A 20,166-nucleotide genomic window follows, 5' to 3' on the forward strand; every position below is an offset into this window, starting at 1 on the left:
AGATATTGTGGATCAATCTTTCAATCAATTTTTTAAACCAATTCATTAGTTGAATCAATTTTCCCTAAAACTAAATCTATATTCCAGTACTACGATTACAGAAATGGGGTAAAACCGTAAACCTAAATGAGATTGGTAGAATAATCAAAAGCGGTAATAATTAAGGGTAAAAGAATTACCTCAGTAATTATAATCTCAGTTAGCTCTTGACTTGGTCTGAATTTGGAGCGACTTTCGTCTTTATCAATTTGTCTGAGTAAAATTCCGTCTCCATTGTTACGGTACGATTTACTCATCATCTGTCATTCACATCTACAAGGAATTTTGTTTTATTTCAAATTAGTTGAGATCCCGTGCTAAAGCACGGTATTTGAGAGCTAAAGAATGATATTTATGAGTTTTGTTTATATAGTGGTCATTTAAGATATTTGTATAAATGAGTTGTACTTATTATAAGTTCTAATCTACATTATAATGTTAGTGATATATTTAAAAAAAAAGTGTACTATTTAAAAGACTTTTAAATTAAATTATTTTTGTGCAAGCCTTTTTTTATTATTACATATAATGAAAACCGATTATTATTCAAAAACATACTCTAATATAGGATCACTACTAATAGGAAATATGATCATTGAGTTAAAAACAAAATGTAAGTAAATCGCATAGCATATATATTATAGGATATTCATAAATCAATATATCACGTACATATATTATTAATTGAGATAATTATAATATCACTGGATAATTATAATATCACGTTGCATATATTCACAATATGAAAATTATATACCTAGTATATAAATTTAATTTCTTATTTTACATTAATATGTTTTTTAATTTATTTTTGGGTTTTTTTTTATGAAGATTGGAGTGTGAATGTGTTATTAAATAAGAAGTTAATTGAATACAAAATATTTTATTAAATATGAGATAAAGTTGTGGAATCTTTCTTGCCAAATATTTTATTTGTGGCAAAAATTGAGCTAATATTTTGATTTTAAATTTGATTTTATTAAAGATTTGTAAAATTTGTATGTAACGTATGAAGAGTTTATTTGGATGGAAAAATATCAGTTGGGCAGATTTGAAATTTGGGCCATTATTAGAATAAGTATATGGGCTGATTTGATACGTTGAAAAATTAGGCCCTTTAAGAAGGTGAAGACAATTGAGCGGGAAAAAACATAAGATTTCTTATTCTTTTAGTTATATATAAGGGGATTGAGTGTCCGAGTACTCTTTTCTACTCACTAAGGGGTGTTTGATTCACCCGGCATACGGTAGGAGTTGGAATGAATCAAATCCATATCATGTGTTTGTTTGGCGAAAATGAAGGTTTTATAACCACATCTCAAACTATTGAAAGTAAGAGAGAATGTGTGGTTATGAGTTATTAAAACCACAAATAGTAGACAAATAAGAAAAGTGAAAGATGTTAGTAAATTTGTCGTTTTAGGAAATATAGAAAATCTTAGAGAATAGAAGAGAGTATTTCATTTGTTGCGGAGACAAGATTTTCTGTCATATTCTTATGTTTTACTATTATAGTTTTCTTATGACACATCATGATAATAATTGTTATCTACACCCTTCATCCTGGTCATTTGTTTATCTTTGGTTTGATACAAAAATTAATGAAAAGAAAGGGACCATTTGTTGGTGCCTTGGTGGAGTTATTGGTTGACATGTGGAAAATAAGTTATGTGGATGTTTAAATTACCCTCCAAAAATATACTCAATAGAAAATGGTATACAAATGGATCAGACATCCATAAATGAAATAAGTAAATAAATAACGGGACGGAAGGAGTATTTTATTTGTGCATGATGATGTGTTCCAAGATAAAGGCAATAAGACACGAGATGATACACAAAAGAAAGTGGGCCATATGATTATTATTTCAACTCTTTGTTGTCAGTAGGGTGTAACTGAACCAATTTGAGCACGAGCTTGGGTAGGCTAGGAATTGGCTTGAAAAATTTGAGCTTGAACTCAGAATTGGCTCGGATTAGGCTCTAGTCGAGCTCGGTTATATCGTTATTTTCTTTACTTTCTTTAACTTAAACCAAATTAAAAAATAAAAATAAATATATTTTAAGGAAAATGTAAATATAAAATATTTATCCAATATAATCATAAATGCTAAACTAAAATTTTATTAAGAACAAAAACCATTATAATATGTCAAAATTAAATACTCCCTCCTAGTCTCTATTTTCTTCTCTTTGTTTGTGGGCACGGGTATTAAGGCGATGAATAAAATAAGATAAAAGAGTTGAGTGGGGTTTGGTGATCGGAGAGAGGTATAAATAATTACTCCCTCCATTCAACTCCACTTTGCAAGTTTCCTTTATCACGTTTGCCAACGCAGCTTTTATGCGATAAATATCAATAATTGTGTATTTGTAAAAATTATAAAAGTTAGATATTTTTAATGTACTCTTAAAGACGAATCAAATAAGATCCCGCATGAATATATTTTCACTTATGTATCGAGAGAAAACTGAAGTTGAATGTCCGCTTGTGAATAGTGCGCAAAAGAGAAACTTGCAAAGTGGAGTTGAATGGAGGGAGTAGGAGTTAAATAAGGAATTGTGGGGCCAAAAAATTAAGGAAAGTAATAAAATATGGGTAAAAGAGTTGGGTGGGGTTTGGTGATAGGAGAAATGATGAATAAAATAAGAGTAAAAGTTTCCAAAATAAGAAAGGGGAAGAAAATCTGAATAATCCGTTTAAGAAAATAGGGAAGAAAATAGTGAATAGAAGAGAGTAACAAATAATAAATGAAACGAGCGTAGAAGCTTCCGATCCGAGCTCTACTAAGCTCGGAATCGGCTTGCCTCGAATTTAGTCCACCTCAGCTTGGAATCGTTCTTGACCGATTTCAAACCGAGCTTTGGCCGAGCTGATTCCGAAAGCTCTGCGTATCAGCCTAAATCATTTACAACCCTAGTTGCGGAAAAGTAAATGGAAATCTTTCATAATTTATCTTTCGTTCGTTCCCAAGTTACTTTAGGCATCTGGTTATTATTATGTTCTACCTTGTGTGTTTTCCCAAGCCTTGATCAGGAAAGGAGGGTTCAGAGATTAAAGAGCACCATCGTTTGGAGACGGTTTTGCAGCGAAGTGCGGTGACATAACGAGGCAACCTGCATAAGATCTCAAGCACTATTTCATCGCTCAGATCGTCAATTGAGTTTTCTTTCTTAGATTTGTTGTTGATTGCTAATGCTTTGAATCCATCATTCTCTTGCATTCTAAAATGGGTTTATGATACAAGATGTTTATTTATTGAGAGATAGCATGAATGATGTCTATTTATACTAATACAAGAGTTTTTTTTTTTTTTTTTTTTTTTTTTTTTTTGCAACTGTAAAGTTATAAAAAATTACAGACCCTTGCGGTTCTAGCTAGGTTATGGGCAACCTTATTAAGATTACGAGGAATAAAACTAAGACTAAGACAATGGAAAGATGGTAGAAGGAGTCCGATATCATTATCAATGCCTTTGGTTAAATGATGAGGAGTCACAACACCTGCAATTTGTAGAAGGATCTGGAGACGGACAGAGGAAGCCTTGAAATGTAGGATGTTGGAATGCACCGCCCATCTCAAGAGATTACGGATACCTACAGCTTCGGCTTGTAGAGTCGATTTCGCTCGTAAGGCAACAACAGACATGTTGAGACAAGACCCATCGGAGTTATAGACTATCCAACCGTAGGAAGCCGCAAGGGTTTCAGACCAGCTTGCGTCGACCTTAGCTCTAGCACAAAGGCAATTATAATTTTCACCTATCAAATAAAAAGGAACGCTATTCTTGATACTATCAATCACGACTAATCTCAAGTCTGGCTCCTTCATTAGGAGTGATGCACTGCTATTATTGGAGAAGGAGAGAGCGAAAAGTGCATAGCCACCTTAGCCTGAAGATGAAAGAAGTAATCAACCGAGAACGCGACTCCTCTAAAAATAGAATTATTTCTAGCAGACCAAATACTCCAAAATATAGAAAGGAAAATAATGGTAGGAGAAGAAGAGTCATCCATCTTAGAGAACAGAGAAATCCAGTTGAAGATCCAATCAGAAAAGGGCAAGTTATCTGCATGATTAGCATTAATACCAGGGGAAGAGGAAGCCCAGAGCCTTTTCGCCACAGTGCAGTCCCTAAAAAGATGTTCAGTAGATTTCGTCGACATTGGGTCATTACATAGCTGACAGTGATAAGTAACCATCAAGTGTCTCTTTTGGAACTCAATTCCGATAGAAAGCGAATTAGTGATAATTCTCCAAATGAGAATCTTCCAGACTTGTGGCCCTGGCAAGTACCAAAGCTTAGATTTACAGAACTGTTTAACATTGCTACTAGCTCTACTATTGTCTTTGCTCGTGCCAGACTTCTCAAGATGAAAGCCGAGAGAAATGACATATCCACTTTTAACAGTATACATGCCAGAAGGGGAGGGGATCTAGAATACCGTATCACTCACAACAGACGGGCAGATGGGTATAGCACAAATTCTATTAGCCCATTCTGAATCAAAAAGTTCATGAATAAGCTCACAATTCCATGACATAGATGGTAAAATAAGATCCTTGATGGTCAAACCAAGCATGGAAAAAGGCGGTTCAAAGCCAAAGCTAGTAACCTGCGATAGGGACCGTCCAGCAATCCATTTGGAAGACCACATATTCAAATTGGAGTTGAAACCAAAATTTCATCCAATATTAGGAAGGACAAGATGCATCCCATAAATGATACTTCGACAACCCCACGAAAAGTTAGAGCCATGTTTAACCGAATCAGGGAAAGTCATCAAATCATTACATAGAACCTTAGAGTAGAAAACACGGCTAAGAAGTGAGTCCCTGTCAGATATCATTCGCCAGGCTAACTTCCCCAATAATGCCTAGTTCATACAATTAAGATTCCGGATGCCAAGGCCACCTTGAGATTTAGGCAAACTTAGAAAATTTTTACTACACCAGTGAATAGGAGAACACGATCTCGTGCCAGCCCACCAAAAATGCGACAACAAGGAGTTAATCTTGTTGGTCACACTTACCGGTATTTTAAATACCGATAGGACATAATTAGAGAGGGTGAAAAGGATAGACGAAATAAGTGTTAACCTACCAGCTGGTGATAGAAAAATACCATTCCAAGAAGATATACGTCTCTTGACCTTTTCAATAAGGTCATTAAAAATAACCTTTTTTGAGGATCCAGAAGCGGTTTCAATACCAAAATACTTGCCAATACCATTGTGATGATTAACGCCCAATATCTTCAAGGCCATAGAAGCCTTACCTAAGGTAGTGCTTGGACTAAAGACAACACCCGACTTTGCAGTGTTAAGAACTTGCCCAGAAGCTTCACAAAACTTGTCAAGAATATACTTCAATTTTAAAAAAGCTTCCTCTTTATCTTTTAAGAAGAACACAGAGTCATCAGCAAAGAACAAATGGGAAATCGAAAGGGAGCCTCTGCCTAGGGAAATATCATGTAGGGAGCCATCACTAACGGCAACGCGTATATTCTGTGAAAGAACTTCCATGCACAGAATAAATAAGTAAGGTGAGATAGGATCGCCTTGACGTAACCCGCACAACGGACTGAACTGTTTTAGCGGAGCGCCATTAAACAGAACTTCATAGGAAACAGACGATACACAGTTCATAATCAACTTGATAAGATTAGGAGGAAAACCATAGCGATAAAGCGTAGCTTGGAGAAAGTCCCATCGTATACGGTCATATGCTTTGCTTATATCAGCTTTAAAAGCAAATCTACCAGATTTCCCATATTTATGTTTATGAATATTCTCAATAGCTTCATTAGCAATAAGCACATTGTCACAAATTTGTCGTCCTGAAACGAAGGCATTTTGAAAGTCATCAACCAGATATCTCATCACTCGGGTGAGTCGATTAGTGATACATTTCGTAATAATCTTCATAATAACATTGCAGAGACTAATGGGACGATACTCTCCAACTTTTTCAGGATTAGCGCACTTTGGGATTAGAACAATGAAAGTACGATTAAGCTCCTTTAAAATATGACCCCTATTAAGCACACTTAGGACGACATTGATAACATCATGTTTAATTGTAAACCAGCATCGTTGTAGAACATCGTTGTAGAACAGAGCCGGAAAGCCATCAGTGCCGGGTGATTTAAGTGCCCCTAATTGAAAAACGGCCCGTCGGACATCCTTTGCAGAGTTCTAATTTCCTAAAATAACAAGGAAATACAATATTTACAGAAGTAATCGTTTTCCTAATCTAATACAAATATTCACAATTAGGAAAGTCTAACAAGATGGAAACACGAGTTGGTTTAAGAATTATTTCCAACCAATAGGGAGGGTTTGGTTGAGTGTTATGGAATATGGAGTTACATACCCAATGGATTCTAACTCAATTCAACCCCCTAGAATCTCATTCCCTACTATCTACCAAGTTTCCAACTCCATTCTTCTCCTAGCTATAGTGAGATCATAAATAATCTTAATTTAACAAGCTCGGTTGAATAATGGTAACATCGAACTAAATTAATCAAGTAGCAATCGGTTCAGGTCGGGTCAGACTTGCCAGCTCTATAACATACCATTAGCTTAGATCCTCTCAGTCTAACAAGTACACCCTGAAATCTATCATCTTTATTCATTACGATTTACGGCATCGTCTTTCTTCAATGTTATACATATTATGGAAATCGATACTCTTATCCTATTTATTAAAAGAACAACCACAGTGCTAATGTGTCAGCCTGTGGTTGAAAGTGCAAATTTTAATCTTTTTTATAAAGGGGCCCACCCATGTTCTATTCTCACATTTTATTTAGGGGAATGAATTTGATAAAATAGTCTGCCGTATGATGTAAATTGCTCACTATTAATATAACAAAAATTTTAATATTAACAAATATATATTGTTAACTTGATTATGATAAAAAATACATAAATAACAAAATCACCTGCTGAAAAATATAATCTACAAATTTAATATACAATGACATGAACTTAATAAAAACAGCGGTAAATACTCAAATCTGTTAAATAGCCCTTACTAATTTGTGGGAAAAAAAAGACTTGAAGAATAGAAAATACAACTAAATAATAATGACATAAAAATGAAACAATTTTTTTTAGAAATTATTCACATAAACAAATTTATGAGTAAGATATTAGCATAGTTAAATTTGTGAGTAAATTATTCACAGCATTACTGCATGATATTATATCTACAAAATTATGAGTAAAATATTCACATAAACAACTTTTTAAATAAGGCTAAAATATTTAAAAATGTTAAATTTATATGAAATGAAAAAATAATACTCCGTATAAGTTATTAACAGTAGGTTAAAATTAAATAGAAAAGTGTAAAACAAATAAGTGATGGTCAAGGAATAGGGACAAGATAATTTAGGTATCAATTGGACTTTGGTTATAAGTGATGGTCTTTGGTTAGAGAATAATAAGTCTCTTAGGCAGATATATCCGTCATAGGTTTAAAACGGATCAAATAGAAGTCAGTTTCATGGATAAAGACAAGTCTTTTATTAATATCTACGTATTTTATTTTTGTCTTATCTATGAAAGTGGCAGTTATTTGACCTGCTTTAAACTTAAGATGAATAATGTATGTCTTAAATGAGAATTTGTGTTGGAGAAAAGGGCCTAGATTTGGTTAAGTGTAGTATTAATTCATTTAGATAGCCAATTGCTAAAAAGATTGTGGATATATTTCTACACATTAACGATATGCTTTTGTTAAAATACCACACTTTGTTATATTCGATATTTACATTCTCTTAATTTCAAAAATTCAAATCTAAAATTTTAATGATTTGATACAAAACATATTCATCTTTTTTACTCCCTTCTAAATAATAATAATATTTAAAATAGTATATCCGTGCAATTTGACCTCGCCTTTGTAATGTTTTTATTTATAAAGAGGTTTTAAACTAATATATTTTAATTGTTTGTTTAGATAGTCGTTTGAATATGAATGATTATTTATTTAAGTAGAAGTATGTAACATTATCGTTTACTTTTAGTTATTATATATTTATATTATATGTTAATTTTACAGATTTAAATATATTTATTAATTTGATCATATCGATTTAAACGTGCACGTGTCAAATTTTCCTTTTATCCTGTATTACTAATTAAAGATTTGTACTTAATGAACTATGGTTCCAAAATTTCTCTTTAAATATGCACGGGGTTCACTAAATGAAAACTGGGTTTAACAATTTGTACGAGTGTGCAATTATTCAAATCCATGCATTTCCACTAATTTGTACAAGGCAAACGTTTTTAATGTCGCCCAAGTAACAAGACATAGTAAAAACTCAACTTCAGCTGACAAAATTTATATTCCAATCCAATCAATCCAAAGTCTTAAATATGACTTTATAACACAATTATTACATTCGCAAATTAAATTTGTACCAAAAAAGAAGAGTAATTTTACTGCTTCACTTTAAAAATTTATTTCTAAAGATAATTAAATTTAGAAGGCAATAATAATTAGTGTACAAACTAATCTCTAATATTTACATTTTCTTTTAGTAGCAAATTTTTAAAAGCCTACCCGTGTAAATAACCCGTGCAATTTGCACGGGTTTAAGACTAGTTAATTTTCAAATGAAACCATTGAAATCAAAGATCAGAACAAAACCGTGAATTGATTAGTTGGTTCAATTTTCCCTAAAAGTATTATCTATACGAGTAGTTGAGTACTACGATTACAGAAATGAGGCAAAACTGTGAACCGGAATGGGGGCAAAATAACCATAAGCTAGCATAATGAGAAAAATGTGTAATGTGAAACATAAAATCGCCTTCATGTCACATCAGATACTTGCTGCCGAGTCATAGTAACATAAAGTTGGATTGAACACAGTCCACAGTTCAAACCTCCATCAATTACCTGAGATAAAAGCCAAAACAGCATAGCGGCAAAGAAGAGTAATGTCACCTGTTTCCTGAGGTGCAGGTTTCCTTGCCTTCTCGGACGCGGTGTCTTTGCATCAATACCGGGTCCTAAGAGCATAAGCACTTTAACATGATACCAAAATTACAAAAAATCACAAAGAGAATACTCAAGCACAGTAACTACCGTTCTCCTTGGCAACTGGAACATCACATCAGAAAACCTGAAAAATATTACAGGGTACGGACTTCTACTTACGTCCAATGTTTCTAGCAATTTGTTTACGATGACATTCGTTATAGAAAATTACCCCATACATAATTAAAACGCCTACTAGAGCCAAATACTGAAAAGCACGCAGCTGACAGAAACCGAGACAGGGGAGCCACATAACTTATGCGTGAGCAAAGACTACTACATCCCTTTGTCTTGAAAAAAAAAGACTACTACATCTACATAGAAATAATACATATATTTCTGGTTAAAATGGTTCAGGAAGAAAAAAAAATTAATAATATCTAAACCGTCTCATAAAATAGAATTCGTGATCAGCCATGGTGCTAAAGCTACAAGAAACTATCAGATAGCCCATTTAAAATAGAATATCATAGAAAATAATATCTTAATCAATAATATCTAAATCGTCTCATAAACCTATTCTCTACCATGGTAGACGACATAACTTCAAGTATTGAGATGTGTCGGATGAGGGGCCAGTCCTCCCCATTCGGTTGTTGGCATCTTTCCTTTAGACTCTCGGAACACTTCAACAGCTCGAAATTCTGGAGAGACGTGAGTTTGGGCATCCATTTTGGCAGGATTTTAAGTTTGGGCCAACTCACAATGTAAAGAGATCGGAGGGAAGTGCAGTACTGTATCCCCTCTGGCAATTCCTCCATCTCTTGAAATTCAATCAAAAACAAGGATTGAAGGCTGCCAGCAAGGCTATGCCATGGGATGCTCATCCCACCCAACACCGCTTTTGGACACTCTTGTAGATACAAAGTCTCCAAGGTAGAAAGATGATCCAACCATCCTCCCACGCTCTTAAGTTTTGGGCAATCTACGATGTGTAGGCCTCGCAGGGAAGACAATAAACTAGCTGGAAATAACTCTTTTACTTCTCCCAAGCTCTCCGATCTCTTCTCACGGAATATAACTATCTCTGTAAGGAACTGAGAGTACTCCATTGGCATTGATTTCAGCCACTCCAAGTTGCTGATTAGCAGCCTTTTCAATATGGAATATGAGGCTGACGATGACGGCAGATGGTAATTTTCCAACACCAGACGTCTCTTGGAATCATCTATTCTGAGATGTTGGAGTCGCGGGCATAAAGGAATAAACATCATTTTTTCGCATTGTGTTAGGGTGAGATTCTTAAGTAGAGGAAAACATGGAGATGATACCCATGCTAGTTGTGCTTCTTGGATACTCCCATCTTCATTAGGGTTGACCACATGCGAGCTCGATTCTGATCTCCGGCACCACCCTTTTAACTCAGGCAACCCAGAAATATAGAGCTTTTCAAGGCTGGCAAAAAAAGACGATCCTTCACCCGAGACAAGTTTTTCATAGTCCGCATCCGCCACGTACTTCACATTCAACAAATTTGAAATAGTTAGCGTTTTGAGGTGGGGAAGAATCCCAATTTGCACAGGCAGATAAAGCAGATTACTGCAATCTTCGATCTCCAAAGTGACAAGATTAGGGAGATCAAACAACGCCGAGTTATCTCCTCTCCCTGGCCATCTCGGTATTGTCTCACCCTGATACCCTCTCACCTCCAATTTCTTGAGATCATGATGCGGCTGCATCTCTTCCAGCAATGCTTGATCGGACTCCTTGCTTCCATACTCCTCTCCACATTTAAAATTAAAAATAATCGTATGTAGATGTTCCTTACTCCTTAAATAGGCTCCGCCGCCATGTTCTTCCTTAACAAATTTTGCATTTTTAAGTACTGCTATTTGAATTTCTAAACTCCCTTTTAATTTGTTCAGGTGTTGTAGCTCATCCAACCCATTAAAACATTGCTTTGAAGTTGAACTTGGTCGAGCACCAACCACAAATTGGCATAGAGTTTGTAGATTGGTCAACATACCTATGCCTGCCGGCATTGGCACATATCTCAGTGCATCACAGCGAACTATATCTAAGGTAGATAGATCAACTAGCTTGCTCACATCATCTGGCAGTTGTTTTAAACTAGTGCAAGACTGTAAATTCAAAGTTTGGAGATTTACTAGCTCTGTTATTGATTTAGGAAGAACTTTTAGATGGCGACTGAATGAAAGGTCTAAACTCCTCAGATGCAACAGTTGACCTATTGATTTTGGTAAACTTTTGGCCTTTGAATAACTCAAATCTAATGACCTTAAGCATCTCCATTTTGGTATTGATTTACTTGCTAGTAATTGGTTCACTCTACTCGCCGTGTTAATATCCTTAATAAAAAGGCACGTACGAATTTGAGTATTATTGAAGATATGTTGTGCGTAAGACTTACCCACGAGAGAGAGATGGCGAACTCTTTTACCCACATTAGATCTATCAGAATTGAACCTACAAATTTCTTCACCTGCTACCTTTTCAGCAATATCATGCAAGAGATCATGTATCTTAAACGACTCAATTCCCCAAAATTCATCCTCGTATATATCTTGAAAAAAACACCTCTGAAGCAATATAAGAAAGTAGTCCTCGCCCAAATTCTCTGAGTTAATGTAACCATGTGCCATCCAAAGCTGAATCAATATTTGCTTACTAATCTCCCAATCCTTGGGAAAGATAGCACAGTACGCAAAACAAGCCTTCAATGAAGGGTCAAGTTGATCGTAACTTAGCTTCAATATGGAGGTCATTGTTTCATTACTTTCACCAAGAGAGTTTAACCCTTTGTCGTGGAATGATAGCCATTTAGACTTGGATTGACCACGCAAAAGACTACCTACTACTCTAATAGCAAGCGGGACATTGGTACACTTTTTAACAATCGTTTTGCCAAGTTTAACCAATTGATCATCTCTTGCTTCTGCTTGAAACGCCATCCTTTCAAACAAATCCCAAGACTTCGGTTCGACAAACCTTGCAACACATGCACTCCATCACGTCCGATCATTTGGGCAGTTATATTCGAGCGCGTAGTTACAATTATCCAACTCCCCCTTCCTCCTACCTTCAAATACCCTTCGAACTTCTGCCATTCCTCATAACTTTCAGTCCACACGTCATCTAACACGAGTAAATACTTTTGCCCTCCCAATTGCCTCTTAACTTCATGATGTATGTCCTCCAAAGTCGTTTCATCACCAACAGATGATCCTTTAACAACCTTTCCTAAATGCCCTTTTAAGTCCAATTGTTTTTGATCCTGATCAGCAATGCATGTCCACCTCTTTAGTGGGAATGCCTCAGTGATCCTAGGATGGTTATACACAAGTTTGGCAAGAGCGGTTTTTCCCAAACCTCCCATACCCATAATGGAAAGCAAAGAAACATTTGGGTGATCTACATTATGAGAACCCAACAACACACCTACAATCTTCTCCACATCTTCTTCCCTCCCAATGATTTCATCATCACATATAAAAGAAGATGTCTCCTCCTTTGTAAATTTCACAGGCTTACACTCAATCTTAAAACTAAACTTCTCAATTTTAGAGGCAATTTTATCCAACTTATCATTAACCGTTTTAACTTTACTAGAGAGATTGTGTGTAAGAATCTTAAACCGAGAAAAGAAGGAAGTCACCTTGTTGTTTACAGCACATCTTGTTGCTTTTCTTAAATTCAGTTGACTTTGGTATATAACAATGAATATTTGTGATTTGAGTAATAAAGTAATAATTGAGCGCAATTATTTGAGTCATGTCCATAAACCCATAAATGCAACATGAATAATGGAGTATAAAATTGTTCTTCAACAAAAATTGTGCATAAATCGAAAAAATAACTGTTTAGGGTATATAATGAATTTTTTGAGCTTAGACCTATACATTACGAGCTTTCTTTAACAGGATCTGAGTTACATTATAAAAATATTGGTTTTAAAAAATTATAATACTCCCTCCATTTTTTAATATATGACGTTTTGCTTTTTCGAGGCAAGCCTTTGACTTTAATATTTACAAAAATATATTTGGTAAAAAATTAAAAAAATTATACCATTAAATTCCTTATGAAAAACTCTTTCATATGAGTATACATATCACTATATTTAAGCATATAATTTGAGAGATATTGAAGAGAGAAGTGTGTGTCTCGAAATGTGAGAAAGTCATATATAGAAAAATAGAGGGAGTAAAACTCAAGAATAATATATATAAGCTCAATTAGATTTTAATTTTGACATCAAAAAATTTAATTATAAATCAAAAATTATAAAACTCGAAAAAAAAACACATAAGCTTGGTTAGATTTGTTATGGTTGTATAATGTTGGTTGTATAGTGTATTTGTGGTAATAATATATGGATCTTTTATATGGTCTACGACGGTTAGACTTTCTTATTAGAGAGTTGATGGAATAATCAGAGGGGAACATCGCTTACTTTTTGCAAGAACGCATGAAACATTGCCACCACTGGACGTGGGAGTTTTGGCCCCAACTCCAGTCTTTCCATATTTGATTGTTGGATACGGAGTAGCAACCTGGACAAACAGTCTGCTATGAGACCTCGACATTCAATGTTAGGCCAAAACCATTAAATTGGAATTACCATTTACCACAGTTCCTCCTCCATCAATGCCTGAGAAGAAAACCCAAAAGAGTAAGAGGTATAGAGAAGTAATGTCACCTCTATCCTGAGGTGTAGCTAACGTTGCCTTGTTGGACTCGCGTGTCTTCGCATCAGCAATGTGTCATTTTTTTGGCAACATTAGCCTAAAAACAGCAAAGATGGCAATTTTCAACATTCAAAACAAATGACTACTATGAGAACAAAAGGAAAACAATTTATTTGAATGCAATATTACATTGGCGGGTTTCTCGTGCCTAAGTCTTCCGCATCTCATCCTCGTCATCTCATCACCGTGTCTCATGCGTGTCACCTGCAAATGCATATTCAGTAAATATGCTTTTCCAAAACTTATATGGCAAAATCAATAAGCCAATCATGTTCACAACATGGAAAACAGGGCAAGTCCTTACCCAACCAGGAAAATAAACTAAAATATACGCATATACCTCATCCGATTCAGCGTCATCATCAGTCATCGGTATCTCCGTCACTGTTATTTTTCTCGTCAGTTGTGGGCTTGTTCTCCTCCTCTGGTTTTACAGCAGAAGGATTAAAAATCAGAGCAGCAAGTTGCCCTGAGAGCACACACTTTAAGATCATACCAAAATTTACACAAAAAGCACAAAGAGAGGACTCAAGCACAGTAACCACCATTCTCCTTTAGCTATTGGAAGTTGGAACATCCCCGTCTTCACATCACAACAATCACATAAATTCAGAATGTTAGGCTCCTTAGTTTGAGGCTTACATGGCTCTCCTTCCTTAACCGCGACACCTTCACATAACCATTATAGTTTAATGACATGCCAATAATCGTAATACTACAGACATCTCAAAATAGTCGAACAAATAGATTCCGATTTCCAAACACAAACACTTAAATGACTCACAGTTTGCAGTAGACTGCGATGAAGTAAAATGATAGATTTATCCCTATAGGATGAAATAGTCCATAAGCAAAATGACGAATGAGAACGGCAATATCCATCCATCCATCCATCCATCCCCTACACTTCATTTCAACATGCGGGGGAAAGACTGTGATGAAGTAAAATGATTCGCAGGAAAATTTAGAAGATAACTTTCTATATACAAGCCTTCGACTGTGAAGATGTTCTTACAGATTTTGGAGAATTGCTATATATTGTTTCTATTCGCTCTAAAACTGCTAAACTGGCGAGTCACTAATTGCTCCTGGATTGCATGCAACGTGCCCAATTATGAAATTTATAATGAGAAGAATATAAGTAGGGAATTGTTCTTATACAACGCTATTGATAATGAATATGTAAACAACATATTGATAGGATGATGGAATATCATATTATATCCTATCGGATGAGGGGCCAGTACTCCCCATTCGGTTGTTGGCATTTTTCCTTGAGCTTGGTACACTGCACAAGACTGAGATACTGGAGAGAAGTGAGTTTGTGTATCCATTTTGGCACGGATTTCAGTTTGGGACAATACCCGATGGAAAGACATCGGAGGGAAGTGCAGTACTGTAACCCCTCTGGCAATTCCTCCATCTCTTTAAATCCCACCAAATACAAGTATTGAAGGGTAGCAGCAAGGTTATCCCATGACATCCCACCCAACTCCACTTTTGGACAGTAGGATATCCGCAAATACTCCAAGGCAGACAGATGCTCCAACCATCCTCCCACGCTCATAAGCTTTTGGCAACTTTCGATCAGTAGGGTTTGCAGGAATGACAACAAACAGGCCGGAAACTCATTCACTTCTCCCATGCTCTTCATTCTCGCCTCTCTCCTTATATTTATCTCTACAAGAAACTGAGAGTACTCGATTGGTATTGATTTGAGCAACTCCAAGTTGTCGATTCTTAGTATCTTTGATTTGGGATCTGACGGTAGCGACAACAATGATGCCTGATTACGAGGTTTACCCCGCGCATCTTTCCACCAGAGATATTTCCTGGAGTCATAAATTTGGAGATATTCAAGTCGTGGACATAAAGGAACAAACATCATCTTTATGCAATGTTTTATCGTGAGATTCTTTAGTAGAGGTATACAAGGAGATGATAGCCATTCTATATTTGCTTTTCTGCTGCTCTCACCGTTATCAGGGTTGACCACTTGCAACCCTGTTACTGATCTCCACCACCATCCTTTTAACTTAGGCAATTTATAAATATAGAGGTTTTCTAGGCTGGCAAAGAAGGATGATCCTTCACCCAACACAGGTGCTTTTGAGTCAGCACCTACTATATACTCCGCATTCAATAATCCTGAAATTTGCAACGTTTTAAGGTGGGGCAGTTTCGCAATCTGCCAAGGCAGATAGAGCAACTCACTGCAATCTTCGATCTTTAAAGTGACAAGATTGGGGAGATCACACAAGGCAGAGTTATCTCCCCTCCCTGGCCATCGTGGTATTGTGTGTAAGAATCTTAAACCGAGAAAAGAAAGAAGTCACCTTGTTGTTTTTGAGTTGCTTTTGCTTAACTAGGGTTAGGAACTCATCTAACACATCATCGGCGTCGTAAACAGCATCTCTGAGGTCTTGGACATACTTCTGCTCCTGGAAGTTAAGCGAGTCCTGCTTGGCATCAGCGTCCATAAGTACAGCTCTGACATGTTCGACTGTGTCTTTAAGATCATCAAGCTCGGAATCGCAGTTAAAAATGGAGGAGCCCTGAATCAGACCCAAAGTTTGGATAGCAGTAAGTATAGTTTGAACTAAAGACAATGTTGTTGACAAATCCATGACTGGGAATTGAATTCTATTTCTGAATTTTGTTGAATGATGTTTGTATAAAACGGATGAATTTGAGATGAATTAATAATGAAGTAGCAGTTGAGATGTCAGATTTATGAAGTAATTGTAACAGTCAAGTGCAATTATTAGTTTCCTTTAATCGGTCCGGTTATAGGGTCATACACTCATGCCACTTTTCGTAACTAAGAAGTGATTTTCAAGGCCGGAGCGGAGACCAAATCTCTGGAAAATTACGCGCCGATGAATAGACTGAATGACAACGGTCCGGTCCAGGTTTTTATTAGGGAGTATAACATTTAGGGTCGTTAGCACCAAGGTATCTACCATTTATGTTTTGGTTGTCGCATGGTTCCAAATGCACTTTTGACGTTAAAAAACGTCAATAATGTAGGAATAAAGTAATATAGTAGCAATTGAGATCCAAGATATATGAAGCAGAAGTAATTGTTGAGTACAATACATGATTAAAGGTACTTGCTCGTGTTTCATACATTCAATTTGATTTTGAAATTTCAGTGAAACTAATGTATATGATTAAAGACAGTGAATTAAAGTCAAAAACGTAGCAAAATGAGTGAAATGTAAACGGCAAAACAATAAAATTAGATAAGGGTAAAAGAATTACCACAGTAATTAAAGTCTTGACTTGATCTCAACTCAATTGCTCCTATACAACTTTTACTCCTCATTTGTCATCGCCACATTGGTATCTACTTCCCAAATTAATTAAGAAAGTATTTTTTTTTTTTTTGTAAATTGAGGTGTCCATCATCATTAATAGAGAATTTCCTTGTCACGGGTCTCGCTAAGAGATAATTTGAAAATACAAAGGTTTTGTTTGGTAAAAATTAGCTGAAACCTGGAAAAAAAATACCCGAAACCTGAAAAATTAACTGAAATCTAAAAAGGTAACTGATAAGGTAGCTCAAAAGTACGAGTTGATAAGGTAATTGATTATAAAAAAATGTTTGGCAAACTAGCTGAAAGATAGTTGATTTTTGGTAAAATGACGTAAAAGAATATGATAATTATTTAATATTATAGATTGAAAGGGTAATAAATTGAAGATAATTTATTTTAGGCACCTAAAATCACAAATGCTACTCTAGGTAGCATTTCATTTGAGATAACTTATTTGACCAAATAAGCTACTTGTCAAACACGTGCAAAAAAAAGCTACTTGTCAAACACGTGCAAAAAAAATCAGGTAGCTGAAATTTTGGTCAAATAAGCTACTTTGATCAAATAACCTACCTAAACTGTCGTGTCAAACGGAGCCAAAGACTCATTTTCGGATGAGATTTTAACTAGCTTATTTGATAAAAGTAGTTTATCCGATAATCAACCCAAAGTTTGGATTCCAGCTGAGATGGCTTAAGTAATTGTTGAGTACAATTATTTGACAGACACACTTTATACTTTTACACCACAATAACCGACCAAACGTACAATAATGAACTTGCATGTCTTGCAACATGAATAATGGTGTCGGAAATTCCTCCTTTCATTTTTCACAAAATCTCACGGGCGATATCCGTCACAAGCTTGTGACGGATACCGTTTTCTCTCACAAAATGTCCATTGAGAGGCAAGTGGGAACGCGGGAAGTCGCCCACCTTATCCCCTCTCTCCTTTTTGAGAGTGTGCATGTGTACCGTCACTACTCATCATTTTTAGACTTGTTCACAACTTCACAATCAGTAAAGATAAGGGGAAAAGAATTACCACAGTAATGAGGTAAAGCCGTAAACGAAATAAGAGGGGCAAAATAGTCAAAAAAAAGTACCGAAATTAGAGAAATGAATGAAGACGGCAAAACAATAAAATTAGATAAGGGGAAAAGAATTACCACAGTAATTAAATTCTGGACATGATCTTAACTGGATTTACTTCGTCTATATGAAATGATCTCTCTTTCCTTGTTTTTGATTCCCTGCACTTTTTTGATGGCATGATCATGACCACAAGTCCACGAGTAATTTTCCATCTCCAACTTCCCAAATTAAATTAGGTAAATCATCGACAATAGTGAATTAATCTCTGATCACGGATTCACGGGTCACGTTACTCACGTATATAGGTAAACCCGAAAATTTTGTATGCCCGAAGTCCGAAGACTATCCATTTAGCTTAGTTTATCGAACAAAAGTAAAAGTAATTTTTTTGACCAAAATTTTAACAAGCTTGTGTTGTGTGGAAGTTTTGACAATAGAGAAGTAAACCATAGCCGTAATTAGAGCTGATAAGTTTGATCCGACCCGAGTGACCCGATTCGCACCCGAGCAAATCCGATCTGACAGGACCCGAAAATATTGCAACTCGAAATTGACCCGACCGATGACGATCCGTAACTCGACACGACCAGATCATCAACGACCCGAACCCAGCCCAAACCCGGCCCGATATTGACCTGACCCGGTGGTGACACGATTAAATTGATGACACGAAAATTATTAAGCGTAATTTTGATCAAAATGAAAGTGATTTTTTGTTTAGATTGATATGTTTGACTTAGTAATGAAGTAATTAAACCAAATAATTGGTTAAAAACTAAATTTAATGGTAAAAAACTGTAGTAATGCGATTAAGTTACCAGACCCGATAATGACCCGACCCAAACCCGGCCCGACCCGATACGTCATTTGACCCGAAATGACCCGACACGAACCCAACCCGACTCGACCCAAAAAGGTATGTTGACCCAATATGATCCGAACCCGATATGACCCGATTCGACGTGACCCGACCCAAAGCCGACCCGATTGTCACCTCTAACCGTAATAAAAAGCTAGTAAGTGAAAGACAAGTTAGTTGAGAACTTTTTTATCCTTCAATTTTATTTTACATTACAATAGACTATACGCTATTGATATAAGGGGGATTTGAATTTGGGATATTATCCACAATACCTCCGTCTTAATTTTTTTTTTTTTCTTCTTCTTCTAACTTGTGTTTCTTATATTCTTAACATTTTTTAAATTTATTTTTATTTGTGCACCTATAATCACGATTTTTTTTTCCTTCACTAGTACATATGATGTTCCATCATATATTTCGTTTTAAAGGTAACTAGTTTTAAACCCGTGCAAAATTGCACGGGTATATATTTAGGCCGGTATTAATGTTTTTGGATGTATTTTTTTTTTTTTTTTTTTGCATTTCTATTGTACTTATCTAGTTGGTCTAAATCAGCGATCTACATAATTAATGTTTAAACTTATTACAAATACGTGTTCACATGCAATGGTTTAAGAGGAAATAACAAAGGATATTTTTTTAAAAAAATATATCTCACTATCTAGTTTTTAAAAATTATGCATGTAATTTATTCGCATTATATGTAATTCAATCCCGTAATTAAATGTAATTCTTTCTCGTAATTATGTAATTTTATTATTATTTTTTTTTTAAATTATGTAATTCATTTATTTGTAATTAGTTTCATTTATTCCGATTTGTAATTCATTCCGCTTATATGCCATTAATTTCATTTATTCGGAATGTATAAAATTATTTCATAGTATTATTTCATAGTATTTGTTCTAAGACGGAATTTGTCGCATGTTTGTATAGCCAGAATTCTGAAGAAATAAATACATTGCACACTAACGGGTCCCACCATAACATGTATTTTCAAAAAAAAAAAAAGGTTGAATTAATGACGTGACACGCCCTGGATTGAGTATTGTCTTCTGAATTAATAAAGAAAAGATTATTT

General features: G+C 35.4%; 2 protein-coding genes across 3 annotated transcripts in view; both read right to left on the reverse strand.

Annotated features, from left to right (window-relative positions):
- LOC141610985 (putative disease resistance protein RGA1) overlaps positions 1–344 on the reverse strand; it is a 49,261-nt gene extending 48,917 nt beyond the window's left edge. The window contains exon 1 of the mRNA XM_074429335.1: positions 180–344. The gene's annotated coding sequence lies outside the window, so the exon portion shown is untranslated. The remainder of the gene's footprint in view (positions 1–179) is intronic.
- A 6,375-nt stretch (positions 345–6,719) lies between these two features.
- On the reverse strand, positions 6,720–18,636 carry LOC141610987 (putative disease resistance protein RGA1). 2 transcript variants are annotated; one of them, XM_074429338.1, is made up of 5 exons: positions 18,298–18,636; positions 17,074–17,307; positions 16,146–16,364; positions 8,660–12,716; positions 6,720–6,742 (listed from the first exon to the last, which is right to left on the reverse strand). In XM_074429338.1, exon 4 carries the CDS (start codon positions 12,010–12,012, stop codon positions 9,589–9,591), a length of 2,424 nt encoding a protein of 807 aa, XP_074285439.1. In that variant the 5' UTR covers positions 12,013–12,716; positions 16,146–16,364; positions 17,074–17,307; positions 18,298–18,636; the 3' UTR covers positions 6,720–6,742; positions 8,660–9,588. The 2 variants fall into 2 exon arrangements, 1 of the variants encoding a protein (XP_074285439.1); XR_012528470.1 differs by lacking the exons at positions 6,720–6,742; positions 8,660–12,716; positions 17,074–17,307; positions 18,298–18,636 and adding exons at positions 12,728–13,614; positions 13,761–13,846; positions 13,939–14,013; positions 14,150–14,233 and having other exon boundaries at positions 14,355–16,953.
- Between the last annotated feature and the right edge of the window lie 1,530 nt (positions 18,637–20,166).

Source organism: Silene latifolia, chromosome 11 (assembly GCF_048544455.1).
Source record: "Silene latifolia isolate original U9 population chromosome 11, ASM4854445v1, whole genome shotgun sequence".
NCBI classification, from domain to species: Eukaryota; Viridiplantae; Streptophyta; class Magnoliopsida; order Caryophyllales; family Caryophyllaceae; genus Silene; species Silene latifolia.

Excerpts from the sequence above, each read along its gene's own strand:
- LOC141610987 (XM_074429338.1), bottom strand. The coding sequence starts at position 12,012 with ATGGCGTTTCAAGCAGAAGCAAGAGATGATCAATTGGTTAAACTTGGC.